General features: G+C 37.5%; 1 protein-coding gene across 1 annotated transcript in view; it reads right to left on the minus strand.

The window, feature by feature from the left end:
- SLC26A8 (solute carrier family 26 member 8) overlaps positions 1-21102 on the minus strand; it is an 81047-nt gene that overhangs the window by 28555 nt on the left and 31390 nt on the right. The window contains exon 7 of the mRNA XM_045866152.1: positions 18696-18778. Within this exon, the coding sequence (XP_045722108.1) occupies positions 18696-18778 (83 nt within the window). The remainder of the gene's footprint in view (positions 1-18695; positions 18779-21102) is intronic.

The raw sequence follows: 21102 nt of genomic DNA on the forward strand, positions 1-21102 counted from the left end.
GAACTCATACAAGAATTCAGTAAAGTGGCAGGATATAAAATCAATGCAGAGAAATCAGTTGCATTTCTATACATCAACAACAAGACAGAAGAAAGAGAAATTGAGGAGTCGATCCCATTTACAATTGCACCCCAAACCATAAGATACCTAGGAATAAATCTAACCAAAGAGGCAAAGGATCTGTATTCAGAAAACTATAGAATACTCATGAAAGAAATTGAGGAAGACACAAGAAATGGAAAAACGTTCCATGCTCATGGATTGGAAGAACAAGTATTGTGAAAATGTCTATGCTACCTAGAGCAATCTACACATTTAATGCAATCCCTATCAAAACACCATCAACTTTCTTCAAAGAAATGGAAAAAATAATCCTAAAATTTGTATGGAACCAGAAAAGACCCCGAATAGCCAGAGGAATGTTGAAAAAGAAAAGCAAAGCTGGTGGCATCACAATTCTGGACTTCAAGCTCTATTACAAAGCTGTAATCATCAAGACAGTATTATACTGGCACAAAAACAGACACATAGATCAGTGGAACAGAATAGAGAGCCCAGAAATGGACCCTCAACTCTATGGTCAACTAATCTTCGACAAAGCAGGAAAGAATGTCCAATGAAAAAAGACAGTCTCTTCAACAATCGTGTTGGGAAAATTGGACAACCACATGCAGAAGAATGAAACTGGACCATTTCCTTATACCACACACAAAAATAGACTCAAAATGGATGAAAGACCTAAATGTGAGACAGGAATCCATCAAAATCCTTGAAGAGAACACAGGCAGCAACCTCTTCGACCTCAGCCGAAGCAACTTCTTCCTAGAAACATCGCCAAAGGCAAGGGAAGCAAGGGCAAAAATGAACTATTGGGACTTCATCAAGATAAAAAGCTTTTGCACAGCAAAAGAAACAGTCAACAAAACCAAAAGACAACTGAAAGAATGGGAGAAGATATTTGCAAATGACATATCAGATAAAGGGCTAGTATCCAAAATCTATAAAGAATTTATCAAACTGAACACCCAAGGAACAAATAATCCAATCAAGAAATGTGCAGAAGACATGAACAGACATTTCTGCAAAGAAGACATCCAAATGGCCAACAGACACATGAAAAAGTGTCACTTGGCATCAGGGAAATACAAATCAAAACCTCAATGAGATACCACCTCACACCAGTCAGAATGGCTAAAATTGACAAGTCAGGAAACGACAGATGTTGGCGAGGATGCGGAGAAAGGGGAATCCTCCTATACTGTTGGTGGGAATGCAACCACTCTGGAAAACAGTATGGAGGTTCCTCAAAAAGTTGAAAATGGAGCTACCTTACGACCCAGCAATTGCACTACTGGGTATTTACCCCAAAGATACAAATGTAGTGATCCGAAGGGGCACGTGCACCCCAATGTTTATAGCAGCAATGTCCACAATAGCCAAACTATGGAAAGAGCATACATGTCCATCAACAGATAAATGGATAAAGAAGATGTGAGATACACACACACACACACACACACACAATGGCACATTATGCAGCCATCAAAAAAAACCAAAAACGAAATCTTGCCATTTGCAACGACGTGGATGGAACTAGAGGGTATTATGCTAAGCGAAATAAGTCAATCAGAGAAAGACAAGTGTCATATGATCTCACTGATATGAGGAATTTGAGAAACAAGACAGAAGATCATAGGGGAAGGGAGGGAAAAATGAAATAAGACGAAACCAGAGAGGGAGGCAAACCATAACAGACTCTTAATGTCAGGAAACAAACTGAGGGTTGTTGGAGTGGAGGGGGGTGGGAGGGACAGGGTGGCTGGGTGATGGGCATTGGGAAAGGTATGTAGTATGGTGAGCGCTGTGAATTGTGTAAGACTGATGAATCACAGACCTGTATCCCTGAAACAAAGAATACATTATATGTTAACTTAAAAAAATTTTAAAAAGAGAAAAAAAAGCCATTGCGAGAACATGCTCTGCTATCTTCCAGGTCAACGTTTTTGCCATGTAGTAATAGCAAGAAATAGAATAGGCAAGCCACAAAGATTGATGGAAAATGGCTCATCTACGCTATTAGAGACCATACCAGTGGATAAACAATAGGCAGATATCACGTCTGAGCTGGTTTAGAGCTAAAAAGCTCAATGAATTCTATTCTATTCACACTCAAATCTTTCAGGGTATAATTTAAATCACTGTCCTTTGTATAAATTATTTCCATTTCTACCCACACCTTCCCTCCTGTAGTTTTTTTCCCCCCAATTTTTTTTTTATTGTGGTAAATATGCATAACATGAAATCTACCATCTTATCCATTTTTAAGTGTACCATTCAGTGGTGGTAAATGTGCAACCATCTCCACCATCCTCGTCTGGCACTCTTTCACCTTGTAAAACTGAAACTCTATTAATCCAATTAACCAATTAACTCTCCATTTCCCCCTCCCCCAGCCCTGGCAACCACCATTCTCCTTTCTGTCTTGATGATTTGGACTACTCTAAACACCCTATATAAGTGGAATCATACAGTGTTTGTCTTTTTGTGATTGGCTTAATCTGCTCAACATAATGTCCTCAAGGTCTCCATTGATGGACACTTTCGGTTTCTTCCACATTTTAGCTATTGTGAATAATGCTGCTATGAGCGTGGGTGCATAAATATCTCTTCAAGATCCTGCTTTCAGTTTTGGAGGGTATATATCCAGAAATAGAATTGTGGGATCATATGGTAATTCTATTTTTAATTTTTTGAGGAACCTCCATACTGCTTTCCATAATGGTATAGTTTACATTTCTACTAATAGTGCACAAAGCAATCTACATCCTCATCAACACTTGTTATTTTCTGCCTTTTGTAAATATGTATATATCTGTGTGTGTGTGCATGTGTGTGTGTGTGTACCCAGTAGCTATCCTAATGGGTATGAGGTGGTATCTCATTGTAGTTTCAATTTGTTTTCCCCAAATGATTAGTGATATTGAACATCTTTTCATGTGGTTATAGGCCATTTGTATATCTTTTTTTTTTAATTTTATTAATTTATTTGACAGAGAGAGAGACAGTGAGAGAGGGAACACAGGCAGGGGGAGTGGGAGAGGGAGAAGCAGGCTTCCTGTGGGGCAGGGAACCTGATGTGGGGCTTGATCCCAGGACCCCGGGATCATGACCTGAGCCAAAGGCAGACACTTAATGACTGAGCCACCCAGGCATCCCAGGCCATTTGTATATCTTTGGGAAAATGTCTATTCAAGTCCTATCCCCATTTTTTGAGTCAGATTGTTTTCTTTTTTTGTTGTTGGATTTTAGGAGTTCTCTATATATTTTGGATATTAATCCCTTATCAGACATATGATTTACAAATACTTTCTCCTACTCTGTGGGTTGTGTTTTTGCTCTGTCAATAGTGTCTTTGATGCGGAGTGCCTGGGTGGCTCAGTCGTTAAAGCATCTGCCTTTGGCTCAGGTCATGATCCCAGGGTCCTGGGATAGAGCCCTGCATCGGGCTCCCTGCTCGGCGGGAAGCCTGCTTCTCCCTTTCCCACTCCCCTTGCTTGTGTTCCTGCTCTCACTATCTCTCTCTCTGTCAAATAAATAAATATTAAAAAAAATTTTTTTTTAAGTGTCTGATGCATACAAGTTTTTAATTTTTATGAAGTCCAATTTGTCTATTTTTTCTTTTATTGCCTGTGCTTTTGATGTCATATATAAGAAATCATCACCAGATCAAATGTCATGAAGCTTTTGCCCTATGTTTTCTTCTAAGAGTTTTATAATTTTAGGTTTTACATTTAGGTCTTTGATCTATTTTGAATTAATTTTTGCATATGGTGTCAGGTAAGAGTCCAACTTCATTCTTTTGCATGTGGATATCGAGTTTTCCCAGCATCATATGTTGAAAAGATTGTCCTTTCCCCAGTGAATGGTCTTGGCATCCTCGCCATTTGACTGTATATACAAGGGTTCGTTTCTGGGCTCTCCATTCCATTCCATTGGTCTATATGTCTGTCTTAATGCTGGTACCAGACTGTTTTGATCACTATAGCTTTGTAGTAAGTTTTCAAATTAGGAAATGTGCATCCTCCAGCTTGTTCTTGTTTTTCAGGATTGCTTTGGTTATTTAGCGTTCCTTAAAAGTCCATGTGAATTTTAGGATGGGCTTAATTTATTTCTGTGAAAAACATCATTGGGATATTCATAAGGAATGAATTGAGTCGGGGTGCCTGGGTGGCTCAGTCAGTTAAGTGTCTGCCTTTGGCTCAGGTCATGATCTCAGGGTCCTGAGATAGAGCCCCGTATCAGGCTCCCTGCTCAGTGGGGAGCCTGCTTCTCCCTCTCCTCCCTGCGCTTGCTCTCTCTTGCTATCTCTGTCTCTCTCTTTCTCAAATAAATAAATCTTTTTAAAAAAAAAAGGATTCAATTGAATCAGTAGACTGCTTTGGGTATTATTGATATTTTTTTTTTTTTTAAGATTTTTAAAATATATTTGGCAGACAGAGAGAGAAAGTGTGCACACAAGCAGGGGGGAGCAGCAGGCAGAGGGAGAGGGAGAAGTAGACTCCCTGATGAGCAGAGAGCCTGATATGGACTCGATCCCAGGACCCTGGGATCATGACCTGAGCCAAAGGCAGATGTCCAACCGACTGAGCCACTCAGGCCCCTGGGTATTATTGATATTTTAACAATATTAAGTCTTCCAACCCATGAACATGGGGTGTATTTCCATTTATTTATGTCTTCTTTAATTCCTTTCATCAGTGTTTTGTAGCTGTCATTGTACAAGACTTTTACCTACTTGGATAATTCCTAAGGATTTTCATCTTTTTGATGCTATTGTAAATGGAATTGTTTTCATAATTTCTTTTTCAGATTGTCCATTATGAGTGTATAGAAAATCTACCTACTTTAGTATGCTGACTTTGTATCCTGCTATTTTGTGAAATTTATTAGTTCTAACAGGTTCTTATGTGGGGAATCTTTGGGGGTTTCTACATAGAAATCATATCACCTGCAAACAGATAATTTTAATTCTTCCTTTCTAATTTGGATGTCTTACTTCTTTTTCATGCTTAATTGCTCTGGCTAGAATTGCTGATCCTATGTTGAATAGAAGTGGTAACAGTGGGCACCCTTGCCTTGTTCCTGATCTTGGAGGAAAAGCTTTCAGTCTTTTACCATTGAATATGATGTTTGCTTTGGATTTTTCTTTTCTTTTTTTTTTTCTTCAGATTTTATTTATTTATTTGTCAGAGAAAGAGTGAGCACAAGCAGGGATGCGGCAGACAGAGGGAGAAGCAAGCTCCCTGCTGAGCAAGGAGCCCAATGCAGGACTCGATCCCAGGGTCCTGAGATCATAACCTGAGCCAAAGGCAGACGATTAACCAACTGAGCCACCCAGGCATCCCAATGCTGTGTATTTTTCATATGGCTTTTATTATGTTGTGGCAGTTTCCTTCTATTCCTAGTTTGTTGCATGTTTTTATTTTGAATTTTGCCAAATGGAAATAATCATGTTTTTTTTCATGCTCTTTCATTCTATTAATGTGGTATATATTGATCTAGTTTTGTGTGTTGAACCATCTAGCATTCTAGGAATAAATCCCACTTGTTCATGATGTATAATTCTTTTAATATGCTGCTAAATTTGGTTTGCTAGCTACTTTTGAGGATTTTGTTTATCACTGTTCATCAATGTTCATAAGTTTTCTTTTCTTGTAGTGTTTTTGTCTGGCTTTGGTATCAGGGTAATGCTGGCCTCATAGAATGAGTTGGGAGGAGTTTCTTCCTCTTCAATATTTTGGAAAAGTTTGAAAAGGATTGATATAGTTCTTCTTTAAATGTCTGGTAGAATTCACCTATGAAGCCATCACATTCAGGGCTTTTCTTTATGAGGATATTTTTGATTACTGATTTAATCTCCTTACTAGTTATAGGTCTATTCGGATTTTGTTTCTTCATGATTTAGTCTTGGTAGATTTTGTGCTTCTAGGAATTTTACATTTCATCTACATTATCAAATTTGTTGGCACATAGTTGTTCATACTACTCTGTTACAGTCCTCTTTATTTCTGTAGAATTGGTAGTGATATCCTCATTTTAATTTCTGATATGATCTTCTCCCTTTTTGTCTTAGTACATCTAGCTAAAGGTTTGTCAGTTTTGTTGATCTTTTTAATGAACCAACTTTTGGTTTCATTGATTTCCTCTATTGTTTTTCTATTCTCTATTTCATATATCTCTGCTCTAATCTTTATTTCCTTCCTTCTGCTAGCTTTGGATTTAGTTTGTTCCTCTCTTTCTACTTCCTTAAATTGTAAAGTTGGGTTGTTGATTTGAGATCTTTCTTTTTTTATATATATATAAGTGTTTTTGGTTCTAGATTTCCCCCATGGCACTGCTTTTTCTGTGTACCATATGTTGTGGTGTTCTGTTTTTGTTTTTGTTTATCCCTATGTATTTTCTAATTTCTCTTATGACATCTCCTTTGGTCCATTTGTTCAAGAGTGTGTTAATTTCCACAGATTTGTGAGTTTTTATGTTTTTCTTTTGTTATTGATTTCTTTAAAAAAAAAAAAAGACTTTATTCATTTGAGAGAGAGAGAGCTAGAGAGCACAAGCAGGGGGAGTGGCAGAGGGAGAAGCACACTCTCTGCTGAGCTGGGAGCCCAATGTGGAACTCAATCCCAGGATGCTGGGATCATGACCTGAGCTGTAGGCAGAAGCTTAACCATCTGAGCTACCCAGGCGCCCCTTGTTATTGATTTCTAACTTCATCTCATTGTGGTTAGAGAAGATTCTTAAAAAAATATCTATCTTTTAAAATCTTTTGAGACTTAACTCATCACCTAACACATGGTCTATCCTAGACCATGTGCACTTGAGAAGAATGTGTATGTTATTGTTGTTGAGTAAAGTGTTCTGTATATGTGTGTTAGATCTAGTTGGTCTATCATAATGGTTATGTCCTCTGTCTCCTTACTTACCTTTTGTCTGGTCGTTCTATCCATTACAAGAGTGTGTTACTGAAGTCACCAACTGTTATGGTAGAACTCTCTATTTCTCAATTCAATTCTGTCCTTTTTTGCTTCATGTATTTTAATGGTTTGTCATTAGGTGTGTAAATGCTCATAATTGTTTTATCTTCTTGCTGTATTGGACCTTTTATAACACACAATGTCCTTCTTTGTCTCTTGTAAAATTTTTAAATTTAAGATCTATTTTGTCTGATATTGGAATACCCACTCCTTTCTTTTGGTTACTATTTCCAAGGAATATCTTTTCCCATTCTTTCACTTTTAATCTATTTGTGTCTTTGGATCTAAAGTGTGTCTCTTACAGAGAGCATATAGTTAGCTCATGTGTTTTATCCAATCTGCCAATCTCCGTCTTTTGATTGGAGAGTTGAATCCATTTACCATTTAAGGTAATTACTGATAAGGTGGGATTTACTTTTGTCATTTTGCTCTTTGTGTTCTATAAGCCTTATAGTTTTATATGTCCTTCATTTCCCATTACTATATTTTGTGTTCAGTTGATTTTTTTGTAGTGAAATGTTTAAATTCCTTTCTGATTTCCTTTTGTGTATATTCTATAACTATTTTCTTTGTGGTTACCATGGGTATTGCATTTAACATCCTCAAGTTATAACGCTAGTTTGAGTTTATACCATCTTAACTTCAATAACGTACAAAATCTCTGCCCCTTTACAGCTCTATCCACACCCCTTTTGGTTACTAATGTCACAGAATTACACCCTAATACACTGTGTACCTGAAAACAAAAACTAGTAATTCTTTTTTTTTTTTAAGATTTACTTATTTGAGAGACAGAGAGTGCAAGAAAGAGAGCGCGAGCAGGGGGAGGAGCAGAGGGAGAGGTATAGCAAGGCTCTCTGCTGAGCAGGGAGCCCGATGCAGGGCTCAATATCAGAACCCTAGGATCATGACCTGAGCTGAAGGCAGATGCTTAACTGACTGAGCCACCCAGGTACCCCAAAACTAGTAATTCTTTTAAATGCATTGGTCTCTTAAAATTATGTAAAAAATAAAATGTGGAATTACAAGCCATTGTTAACAATACTAGCTTTTATAATTTCCCATTATTTACCTTTATTGAGATCTTTATTTCTCTATACAGCTTTAAGCTACTGTCTAGTGTCCTTTCATTTCACCCTGCAAAACTCCCTTGTCCAGTGGTAATAAACTCCCTCATCTTTTGTTTATCTGGGAATGCTTTAATTTCTTCTGCACAAAATTTTGAAGGAATATTTTGCTGGACATAGGATTCTTGGCTGACAGGTTTTTTTGTTTGTTTGTTTTAGCACTTTGAATATGTTGGCCCACTGCATTCTGGCCTCCAAAGTTTCTGATGAGAAATCTGTTCATTACTTTATCAATAAGCCCTTGTGTATGATGAGTCACCTCTCTTTTTGCTTTCAAGATTCTCTTTGTCTTTTGAAGTTTGGTTATTTATATAGATATGAGTCTCTTGGAGTTTCTCTTACTAGGAATTGTTGGACTTAGACGTTTACATTCATGTCTTTCATCAAATTTGGGACTTTTCAGCCATTTTTTCTTCAAATATTGTTCCCATCTCTTTCTTTCTCTCTTCTCCTTCTGAGACTCCCATGAAGTGTATGTTGCTCTGCTTGATGGTTTCCCATAGGTCCTTACAACTCTGTTCATTTTTCTCTTTTTTCCTTCTATTCCTCCAACTCAATAATTTCCATTATCTTATCTTCAAGTTCACCAATTCTTTCTTTTGACTGCTCAGATCTGATTTTGAATCCCTCTAGTGAATTTTCCTTTCAGTTATTGTACTTTCTTAGCCCCATAACTTCTTTTTAGTTTTTTTTTTTAAGTTTTCTCTTTATTGATATTTCCATTTTGTTCATACATTGTTTTCTTGACTTTTTCCACATTTTCCTTTAGTTCTTTAAGTATTTTTAAGACAAATGCTTTCAAGTCTTAGTCTAATAGATCTGCCATCAGGTCTTTTTCAGGACAATTGCTGCTGTTGTTTCTTTTTTCTTTTGAATGAGCCATTCTTTCTGTTCCTTTATCTGCCTTTTTGTTGAACACTGTATATTTGAATCTAATAATGTGGTACTCTGGAAATCAGATTCTCCCCATTCCCAGGGTTTGCTGTTTTTATGCCAAGGATAAGCTTGATATATAAACTTAAGGTTTTCTCAGGGCTTTTCTAAGCCTGTACCTTTCACGGGAATGTGTGGTTACTTTCTAATTTTTCCTGTACATGCAGTTATTTATTTAATGCCTTAATCTTTTTTTAAAGATTTTATTTATTTATTTATTTATTTATTTATTTGACACAGAGAGACAGCTAGAGAGGGAACACAAGCAGGAGGAGTGGGAGAGGGAGAAGCAGGCTCCTGGCTGAGCCTGATGCGGGCTCAATCCCAGGACCCTGGTATCATGACTTGAGCTGAAGGCAGACACTTAACAACTGAGCCACCCAGGTGCCCCTAATGTCCTAATCTTTAATGTATGGCTTCCAAAAGGGGGAAAAAGAAAAATGAAGAAAAAAGGGGTACTAGCCCTTTAAATCCTTGGAAGTCACTTTTGCCAGAGGGGGAGGGACTTGCAACAATGGGACTGAGGTGCAACAACAATGGCTGTTCACCTTTTTGTCTGCACCTCTGTGATCAGAACCAGCAATCAGCAATCAGAGCAAAGGTCCCCAGTATTTGGAGGACAGGGTCTTCTTTGCTTGCTCCTGCAAGCTGCCTGCAAGTTGCTCCAGGTGTTCCACTGCCTGCCCTAAGGCTGGGTATGGGGGATGGTAGCTGCCACTGTGCTAAGAGCTGAAATTTACTGAAATTCATTGCAATTTATCATCCACACCCTCCCCTGGAAGTTACAAGCCTTCAATAGGCTACAGAGTTCCAAAATAGTTATATCAGACAGATTCTGCCAGTGCAATTTTTGTCTAGGTGGGGAGAGAGATTCCTGGTGCTTCCTATTCCACCATCTCCCCAAATCCTCCCTAAACTCTTGTTGTTTTGAGGTCACCAGAATGTTGAGACTTGTCCATCTTGTTGGTAGTCATGGTCGTCTAATTCTATTAAGTCAATACATACAGTTTCTACTAAGATCACATCATATAAAACATTGCCAATCTCATATAACCATGACTAGAACTTCTTCCCAGGTATATCTCCCCCATATTGTTAAGTAGGGAACTCTCCTTAAGACAACAAACTTTCTTCTTTGTCAGTATTACTATCAGATTGCTGATGAGAGAATTAAAGATTATCCTGATTCTTGTAGGAATGGATGCTTGTCTGTTTGTGTATGGGTTTAAGAATTTCACTGTGTTGTCCAGAGTATCCAAGTCAGCTTCTGTGTGGTGAATTTTAGGCTGACTTCTTAGGAGTCAGAGACTGTGTTTTTGGTTCCCTTCATATGCATGCATCATTGAGTACCAATCATAAATATTTGTTAATTTATTTTTAAAGTGGAAAATTTCCAAATATTTACAAAAGAAGAAAGGATGGTATAGTGAGCTCGTGTGTACCCATCACTCACTTTCAACACTTAACAATTTATAATCAGTCTTATTTCATTTGTTCTCCTACCCACTGCCTATTCCAAGATTATTTTGAAGCAAATACCAGGCATTATATAGTTTTTATTGTAAACATTTTAGTGTACCTATCTGAAAGATATACACCAAAAGATTATTACCAATTTATCAATATTATCAAATATACAATTAATGTTCAAACTTTCCCAAATGTCTCATAAATATATTTTACAGTTTGTTCAAATTAGAATCCAAATAAGACCCATATGTTACAATTGGTTGTTATGTCTCTTAAATCTCTTTTAAGCTGTAGGTTTCTGCTCAATATTTTTGTTTTTTTCCCCTGTAACAAAATCTGTTGTTGTTGTTGTTGTTGTTAAAGAAACCTGGACATTGGTCCTTTTCCCAAAAGATTTTGCTGATTGCATCCCTACATTATCATTTAACATATTCCTCTCTTGTATTTCTTATAAATTGGTAGTTAGCCCTTCAGGTTTGGTTGATACATGATAGGTTTCTGGGCAAAAATAGTTCATAGGTGGTGGTGTGTACTTCTGTCAGGAGGCACACAATGTCTAAGTGTCTTTTTTAAAAACTATAATTAGAGGCGCCTGGGTGGCTCAGTTGGTGAAGCATCTGCCTTCTGCTTAGGTCAAAATCTCGGGGTCCTGGGATCAAGCCCTGCATTGGGCTCTGCACTCTGTGGGAAGTCTGCTTGGGGTTCTTTCCCTCTGTCCCTCCCCCAGCTCATACTCATATTCTCTCTCTAGAATAAGTAAACAAATCTTTAAAAAAAATTGTTCTATTTCTGTGAAAAATACCATTGGAATTTTGATAGAATTGCATTGAATTTGTAGATTGCTTTGGATAGTATGAGCTTTTTTTTTTAAAGATTTTATTTATGTATTTGACAGAGAGAGAGACAGCGAGAGAGGGAACACAAGCAGGGGGAGTGGGAGAGGGAGAAGCAGGCTCCTCGCTGAGCAGGGAACCTGATGCGGGGCTCGATCCCAGGACCCTAGGATCATGACCTGAGCCGAAGACAGATGCTTAACGACTGAACCCCTAGTACGAACATTTTAACAATATTAATTCTTCCAATACATGAGGATGGAATATTTTTCCATTTATTTGTGTCTTTTTCAATTTCTTTCAACAATGTCTCATAGTTTTCAGTGTACATGTCTTTCACCTCCTTGGTTAAATTTATTCTTATGTATTTTATTCTTTTTCATGCAATTGTAAATGGGATTGTTTTCTTAATTTCTTTTCTGATAGTTATTGTGTCTTTTTGTGATGTTAACAGATGATATACTAGTATCCCTTAATGGTGATATCCTAATTCTATAATTCCTCCTCCCTTAAATGGCTGTAATACTTATATAAAATGAAATGTCTTGTATCAAGGATTTGGATATCCCAAAGAGCAGTTGGATATAGGAAAGACATGATAAATACTTAATTTGTTCTTTTTATTTAATGATTTTCAAAATAACAAGTTATTTTGTAGATGCTGTAGAAACAGATGCTGTAGAAACAGCATTTTGGGAGGGTGAAAAAATGAGTTTGCTTTTTTTTTTTTTTTAAGATTTTACTCATTTATCTGAAAGAGAGAGAGAAAGAACAAGCAGTGGGGAGGGGCAGAGGGAGAGAGTGAGAGAGAAGCAGACCCCTCACTGAGCAGGAAGCCCAAGGCGGGACTCAATCCCAGGACTCCAGGATCATGACCTGAACTGAAGGCAGATGCCCAACTGACTGAGCCACCTTTTAGAATTTTTAATTCACCAATTTAAACATATTTTATGTGTTTGGCCAGTCAAAGCCTCAAAGCGATACATAGGTTCAATGCAATTCCTATCAAAATTTCAATGACCCTTTTGCAGAAATGGAAAAGTTGATTCTAAAATTTATATGGAATCACAAAGGCCCCTGAATAGCCAAACACAATCCTAAAAAATAAGAATAAAGTTGGAGGGCTCAGGGTTCTCCATTTTAAAACTTACCGCAAAGCTATAGTAATTAAGATTGGTACACAGATCAATAGAATAGAATTGAGGGTTCAGAAAGAAACACAAACATTTATGGTCAATTGATTTTCATCAAGAGTGCCAAGACCACTCAATAGGGAAACAACAGTCTCATTACCAAATAGTATGGAGACAATATGGACATATTCACATGCAAAAGAATGAAGTCAGAGCCCTATCTTACAACATATACAACAATGAACTCGAAATGGATTAAAGGCCTAAATGTAAGACCTGAAACTATAAGATTCTTAGAAGAAAACATAGGGGTAAATCTTCATAACCTACGATTAGGCAATAGTTTCTTAAATGTAATACCAAAAGCTCAAATAACAAAGGAAAAAATAAAGTGGACTTCATCAAAATGAAAAATCTTTGTGCTGTCAAGGATCTGTTGAGAAAGTGAAAAGACAACCTACAGTATAGGAGAAAATACTTGCAAACTGTGTATCTGAGAAGGGTCTAGTATCCTAAATTCCTACAACTCAACAACAAAAAGACAACCCAATTAAAAATAGTCTAAGGACTTGAGTAGGTATTTCTCTGAAAAGATATAAAAATGACCAGTAAGCACATGAAAAGATGCTCAACATCATTAGCCCTTAGAGAAATGCAAATCAAAGCTAGAATGATGTACCACCTCATACTTACTAAGACGGTAATAACAACAATAATAATAAAAAATAACAAATGTTGGTGAGCATAGGAGGAAATTGGAACTTTGTGCATTACTGGTGGGAATATAAAATGGTGCCACTGCTGTAGAAAATAGTTTGGCAGCTCCTTAACAAATTCAACATAGAATTACCATATGACCCAACAAATCTACTCCTAGGTATAAACTCAAAAGGAACGAAAACAGGTACTCAAAAGAAAAACCTGCACATGAATGTTCATAGTAGCACTATTCATAATAACCAAAAGTTGGAAATAACTGAAATGTCTATCAACTGATGAATGGATTAACAAAGGTGGTATATCCATATAATGGAATATTATTCAGCCATAAGCAGGAATGATCCATGGTACAATATGGATGAATCTTTTTTTGTTGTTTTGTTTTGTTTTTTATTCTTATGTTAATCCCCATACATTACATCATTAGTTTTAGATGTAGTGTTCCATGATTCATTGTTTGTGCATAACACCCAGTGCTCCATACAGAATGTGCCCTCCTCAATACCCATCACCAGGCTAACCCATCCTCCCACCCCCCTCCCCTCTAGAACCCTCAGTTTGTTTTTCAGAGTCCTTCGTCTCTCATGGTTCATCTACCCCTCCGATTTCCCCCCCTTCATTCTTCCCCTCCTGCTACCTTCTTCTTCTTCTTCTTTTTTTTTTTCTTAACATATATTGCATTATTTGTTTCAGAGGTACAGATCTGAGATTCAACAGTCTTGCACAATTCACAGCGCTTACCAGAGCACATACCCTCCCCAGTGTCTATCACCCAGTCACCCCATCCCTCCCACCCCACCCCCCACTCCAGCAACCCTCAGTTCACTATTATCCAATTTTTATCCAGTTTGTTTCCTGCAATTAAGAATTCCTCATATCAGTGAGGTCATATGATACACGTCTTTCTCTGTTTGACTTATTTCTCTCAACATAATACCCTCCAGTTCCATCCACGTCATTGCAAATGGCAAGATCTCATTCCTTTTGATGGCTGCATAATATTCCATTGTATATATATACCACTTCTTCTTTATCCATTCATCTGTCTTGGCTCTTTCCACAGTTTGGCTATTGTGGACATTGCTGCTATAAACATCGGGGTGCACGTACCCTTTCAGATCCCTACTTTTGTTATCTTTGGGGTAAATACCCAGTAGTGCAATTGCTGGATCATATGGTAGTTCTATTTTCAACTTTTTGAGGAACCTCCATACTGTTTTCCAGAGTGGCTGCACCAGCTTGCATTCCCACCAACAGTGTAGGAGGGTTCCCCTTTCTCCGCATCCCCGCCAACATCTGTCGTTTCCTGACTTGTTAATTTTAGCCATTCTGACTGGTGTGAGGTGGTATCTCATTGAGGTTTTGATTTGGATTTCCCTGATGCCGAGTGATGCTGAGCACTTTTGCATGTGTCTGTTGGCCATTTGGATGTCTTCTTTGGAAAAATATCTGTTCATGTCTTCTGCCCATTTCTTGATTGGATTCTTTGTTCTTTGGGTGTTGAGTTTGATGAGTTCTTTATAGATTTTGGATACTAGCCCTTTATCTGATATGTCATTTGCAAATATCTTCTCCCATTCTGTCGGTTGTCTTTGGTTTTGTTGACTGTTTCCTTTACTGTGCAAAAGCTTTTTATCTTGATGAAGTCCCAATAGTTCATTTTTGCCCTTGCTTCCCTTGCCTTTGGCGATGTTTCTAGGAAGAAGTTGCTTCGGCTGAGGTCGAAGAGGTTGCTGCCTGTGTTCTCCTTTAGGATTTTGATGGACTCCTGTCTCACATTGAGGTCTTTCAACCATTTGGAGTTTATTTTTGTGTGTGGTGTAAGGAAATGGTCCAGTTTCATTCTTCTGCATGTGGCTATCCAATTTTCCCAACACCATTTGTTGAAGAGACTGTCTTTTTTCCATTGGACATTCGTTCCTGCTTTGTCAAAGATGAGTTGACCATAGAGTTGAGGGTCCATTTCTGGGCTCTCTATTCTGTTCCATTGATCTATGTGTCTGTTTTTGTACCAGTACCATACTGTCTTGATGATGACAGCTTTGTAATAGAGCTTGAAGTCCGGAATTGTGATGCCGCCGGCTTTGCTTTTCTTTTTCAACATTCCTCTGGCTATGCGGGGTCTTTTCTGGTTCCATACAAATTTTAGGATTATTTGTTCCATTTCTTTGAAAAAAGTGGATGGTATTTTGATGGGGATTGCTTTGAATGTGTAGATTGCTCTAGGTAGCATTGACATAATATGGATGAATCTTGAAAACATTATGCTAAGTGAAAGAAGCTAGAGTCAAAAGACCACACATTTTATGATTCCATTGCAGAAGAGGCAAATCCCTAGAGGTAGAAAGTAGATTAAGGGGCGCCTGACTGGCTCAGTCAGAACACGTGACTCCCTTGATCTTGGGGTTGTGAGTTCAAGTCCTATGTATGGTATGGAGTTTACTTAAACTAAAAAATTAAAATTAAAATAAAAGAAAGTAGATTAAGTGGTAGCCAAGGGCTGTGGAGGGGGACAAATGGGACAGGGCTTCTTTTTGGGGGAAAGATAAAATATTTTAAAATTAGATAGCAATGATGGTTGTACAACTTTGAGAATATAGTAAAAAATTGAAGTGTACACTTTAAAATGGTGAATTTTATGATATATGAATTATAAATTCATAAAGCTGTTATTAAAACAAGATAGTAAGAGAATATTATAAATAATTTTTGCCAATATATTTGACAATTTAGATTAAATGGGCAAATTCTTTGAGTCACCAAAATTGAGTACTAAAAAAAATAAAATAAATTGAGTACTCTCAAGAAGAAATAGATAACCTGAATTGCAGAGAATGTTTATGTAATTTAATAGTAGTTGTACTTAATAAATAGTGTATTAAAAATTGAATTTGTAGTTAAGAACCTTCCCACAATGAAAACTTCAGGCCTAAATATCTTCACTGCTGAATTCTACCATGAAGAAATAAATAATGCCAATTCTATAGAAATTCTTCCAAAAATTAAAGATGAGAGAATACATCCCAAATCCTTTTATAATGTCTACAACACTCTGATACTAAAGCCAGACACAGATATTATAAGAAAAGAAACTCTCAGGCCAATATCCTTCATATACATAAATGCAAAAATTCTTAACATCATTTTAGCAAATCAATATATAGAATGATAATAATACATCATTACCAAGTGAGGTTTATCCAAGGATGCAATCAATGTTGATTTAACATTCAAAAATCAATCATGATATTAACAGACTAAAAAAGGAAAAGAAATCTTCATGATTTGGGGGGCAGTATTGTTTTCCCATAGATCCATAGAATAATCCTTCAAACTGATTTTGGACGCACACATACGCTTTGGTTTCTATATCTCTAGGTTTATTTTCTAAGTAAAAAAAAAAAATCATTGAAATGTTTTAGATGAAGTTTACTATTTGAAATGTTTATTCTTCTAATTATTTTTATCATTTCATCAAGACACAGATATAGGAGTCAATAACTGACTTCCAAATCTTGTGTAAAACCCAAATTCAGTAAAATGAACAATGTGTTAAATACACTTGGGAAAATTATTTTAAAATATATTTTGTGATATATTTATATTTAATCCCTCATCTAATTAAATGTTATTAGCTTATGCATTTTCAGTTTTATTTTCCTTAGAGTAGGAAGCATCCCTTCTAGCACCTCAAAGTACTATCTCCTCCTGTCTTCCTATTTCTCATCATTATTATGTACAGGAATCTAAATTCCTATTTTTGAATATCTTTTTCTTCACCATCAAACTATGTCTGTTTTAGTTCTCTATTTAAAATATACTTATAACTTACAAGCACCTAGGTGTTTTCCAGGTAATGAGCTAGATAGAAATATAACAATGCTCAAAGGCAGATATTTACCCTTTTGTTAAATTTTCCCTTTTTGTACTTTTAAGAAATTAGAGAAAAATGTGGCTATCCCAGGGAGGTAAACAGTAAATAGAATTTATTGCCCAAATCTATGTTAGTAAGCCTTAAATATTTAGTATGCTAACACAAACTACTGTTTTTCCTTTCTGCTGTTCTCTAACATTTAATTCTTTTGTTAGCAGTTTAGGTTACCAGGAGACATGGACACAGAAAGAACTAATTTAAATTGTTCAGTTTTTCTAATCTTTAGCAACCTTGGATAAACATATAATAAAAAGGGAAGTTCAAAGCAATACATAAAAAAAAAAGCAATACCTAAAATTAGAAATTTGAAATGCTTACCTGTCTATCTATACCCTGAATCTTGCAATGAAATAAGCAAAAGTTGACCATATGGTTTTTAAGTCATCAATAGAGGGATTACAATCATAGATTTTGGAATTAAATAGAAATGGGTTCAAAAATAGCTCTGCCCCTGACCAACTGTGTGATAGTGGATGAGTAATTTAAATTGGTAAACCTTAGTTTCTTCAGCCATAAAAAGGAGTATTACTATGAGGTGCAAATGAAATAAAATAATTATCATCAGTGTCATTGTTATTCTTGTTATTTTTTTCTGAGAGCAGAGTCAGTCTCATTTACCATTGCATTCCCTGGCACCTAGGTGGTCTGCTCACATTTTTTTTTTAATTGAACAGAATTGCAAATGATTTAGTCATCATCGGATTTCATGGAGAACTGGTAGGACATGAGACTAATCCAATCTGCTTTCATCGAAGCAGCCTATGTTGTATTCTCCCAGAATTTGCCAGTATCACTGACTCTTGGCAGTATTCCCCACTGAACAGCATAAGGAAATAAGGCTCTTCAAAAGCCTGCCTGTGAGTCAAGAAAGTGCAATGTATTGCCTTTCTTAGCTAAAGTGATTCATCTGATCAAGGTTACAGGAACTAAAATTTCCTAAGAGAAGAGCAAGAGTGACCCATGGTCACTGGTAGGAATTATAATGTAAATTCATTCCAAGTCCTTAAGAACTCCATATGGCAGACTATTTGAAGACAGCTTTCTACTCAGAGCAATGAAATAATGCTTCTCAAGGACACCGATTCAGTCGAAGTGGGTGAAGACAGAGGAACACTCCTGAGCACTGAGCTCTAGGAGAGAGGCCAGGAAAACAGAGGCCTCTCTTGTTCCATCCTTGAGAGCTAGATAGGTACGGAGGTTGAGAAGGCCTGTGATGTACTGCGAAAAAACTGTGTGAATGTCTCTGGTACCCAGTGCATCCAACCGTTTACTCGTGTAAGGGGAATTGGCTCAATTATGGGAAGAGAGTATGAGGCTGCCCAGAGAAACAAAGGGTTGTCCTAGCCCATCTTCTTTCATGAACCTCTGTATTCTAAAATGAATTTGAACCCATAACCCAAATTTGTCTGTGGCCAGGCTGCTAGTAGAGAATACCAATCAGGCTGTATGGTCAGAGGCTAAGCAAAGGTAACAGAAAGGGAAAAGTAATCCTGAAAAGTGGAGTTACTGACCTATAAGGAATCATATCAATGAGCATCCTGCTGGTTTCTGTGGCCATGCTTATCTTGTTTGCCAATGCAGTGAAGCCAAGAATCTGTAGGGGTTAAAAAAAATGCATGTGATCATCTAAAAATTATGAACTGCTTCCAGGAGCAGAGGTGCTTATAGCCTTGGCAAGACAGGGAATGAAATATGTGGCAGTCCCTATGCCTGAAAGTGGGAGAGAGAGGCGGGGCCAGTTCAGTCGAGTAAGAAAGGCGGAAATTTTCTCTGACTCTTGGCTCCCTAAGCTCTTTTTATTTTATTTATTTTTTTCAAGATTTATTTATTTATTTGAAAGAGAGAGAGAACACGTCAGGGGAAGGGGCAGAGGGAGAGAGAGATTCGCAAGCAGATTCCCCACTGAGTGTGGAGCCCAACTGGGGGCTCGATCCCAGGAGATGGTGACCTGAGCAGAAACCAAGAGTAGGAAGCTTAACTGACTGAACCACCCAGATGCCCCTCCCTAAGCTCTTTTTAGCATTGTAGCCAGAATGAAAAGCAATTTCAGCCTTGGTCTCTGATATAACAATTGGAACAAATTGATGTCTTCACCAACTTGGAACATCTAGACCAAATATAAACATGTTGTAAAAGTTTTTAGATCTAGGGACACGGTACCAATATAAATAAGGCTTTGGGGGATTGTTGAGGTATACTGAGAATCATATATTTTTTAAAGATTTTATTAATTTATTTGTCAGAGAGAGAGAACAAGCAGGGTTAGCAGCAGGCAGAGGGAGAAGCAGGTTCCCCGCTGAGCAGGGAGTCTGATGCAGGACTCGATCCCAGGACCCTGAGCCGAAGGCAGATGCTCAACAGACTGAGCCACCCAGGCATCCCATGACTTGCTTTTTTTTATCTCCCTTTTATTTACTCCTAAAATAGCAAGTCTCCTTTCCATTTCAACTAGTGGCAAAACAGACAACCTAGCAGCCTTTACACCTTTTAGAGACCTCACACCAAAGCAAATTAAGCCAGAGACAAAAGAACTCGATGCCCAGGTCATAGATAGCTGCTTTACCCCATTCTCCCTATTAGCACATAAAACTTTTCCCAGCCTCTGCTGAGAGTTCAGACACTGAGCAGAATAGCAATTTGTTTACCTATGATGCTGTGATCTGATGAAGACCCCTGGGAAACTTACAGGTCAGAAGGGAAAGGAAAATCTGGATCATAGCTTGAGTCAGAGAAAAGTGTTATTCTTTATATAGTTAAGGGACAAGAAGTGTGGAAACTGGCCAAGGATCTCTTTTTATTTCCAATATAAAGGTGATGCTTGCTAATAAAGGAACATGGAGAAAATATGAAAAATTAAAAAGCAGAAGCAAATCACCCAAAGACAACTATTTTGATGCTTGTTTGGTGTTTGCTATACAACTTAAATGAACCCATACACAAATACACACTCATATATATATATATATATATATATATATATAAATTATGAACATATAATATGTATAATTTCTTAGAGCCACAGGATTCTTGAATTGTCAGTATATTCTATCTGGATCCCAGATATTGCCTTGAAACTTTCCCTTACTATTTGACACTAGTGTGTTAAGGACAGATTGGTGGGTGTGTGCAGTTTTCTCCAGCACGTCTAAACAGTAAATGTCTTGGTGGGTGCAGTGAGAAGCTTTTTACACCCTAGGGCATAGCAACTTTCATCCTCCCTCTCCCATTTGCCTCACTGCCAGGGAAAACATGCAGGTCTTTTCCCAGTTCTAGACGACATCTCTAATCCTTGCTACTTGGCGGACAGTGATCCTGATCACTTGACTTGCTTGACATGTGTATAAGTAATGTATTGCAGGCTTTGATAACCTTTGAGTATAAATTAATTCACAAAAAAGTGTAATGTCTAAACTGCAACAATTCTAAGTCTTCACTGACTTTTATTGCTGGATCTCAGTTTCCTCCCCCACTTCACTCCATGGTGCATCCTAATTATTTATAGCACTCCCCAAAAGGAATGTCTTAACTATGGCTCCCAAACCAATCTGTCAGTCATAGTCAACTCAGAGAATCCTCTATAATCTTACTTCTCGCCTTTCCCCATCACTCTGGTTAATGTTCATTGCCTTTGAGGTTGCTTGAGGGAATATCACTATGATCCCTGCTGCTGATGTCTCTTAAAAGAGGGCTGATTTGGGTCGCCTGGGTGGCTCAGTCATTAAGCGACTGCCTTCGGCTCAGGTCATGGTCCCAGGGTCCTGGGATCGAGCCCCGCATCGGGCTCCCTGCTCGGCAGGAAGCCTGCTTCTCCCTCTCCTACTCCCCCTGCTGTGTTCCCTCTCTTGCTGTGTCTCTCTTGGTCAAATAAATAAATAAAATCTTAAAAAAAAAAAAAAAAGAGGGCTGATTTGCCACAAC

This window comes from Mirounga angustirostris, unplaced genomic scaffold (genome assembly GCF_029215605.1).
Source record: "Mirounga angustirostris isolate CCGP_5_RB_7025 unplaced genomic scaffold, mMirAng1.0.hap1 SCAF_8, whole genome shotgun sequence".
NCBI lineage: Eukaryota > Metazoa > Chordata > Mammalia > Carnivora > Phocidae > Mirounga > Mirounga angustirostris.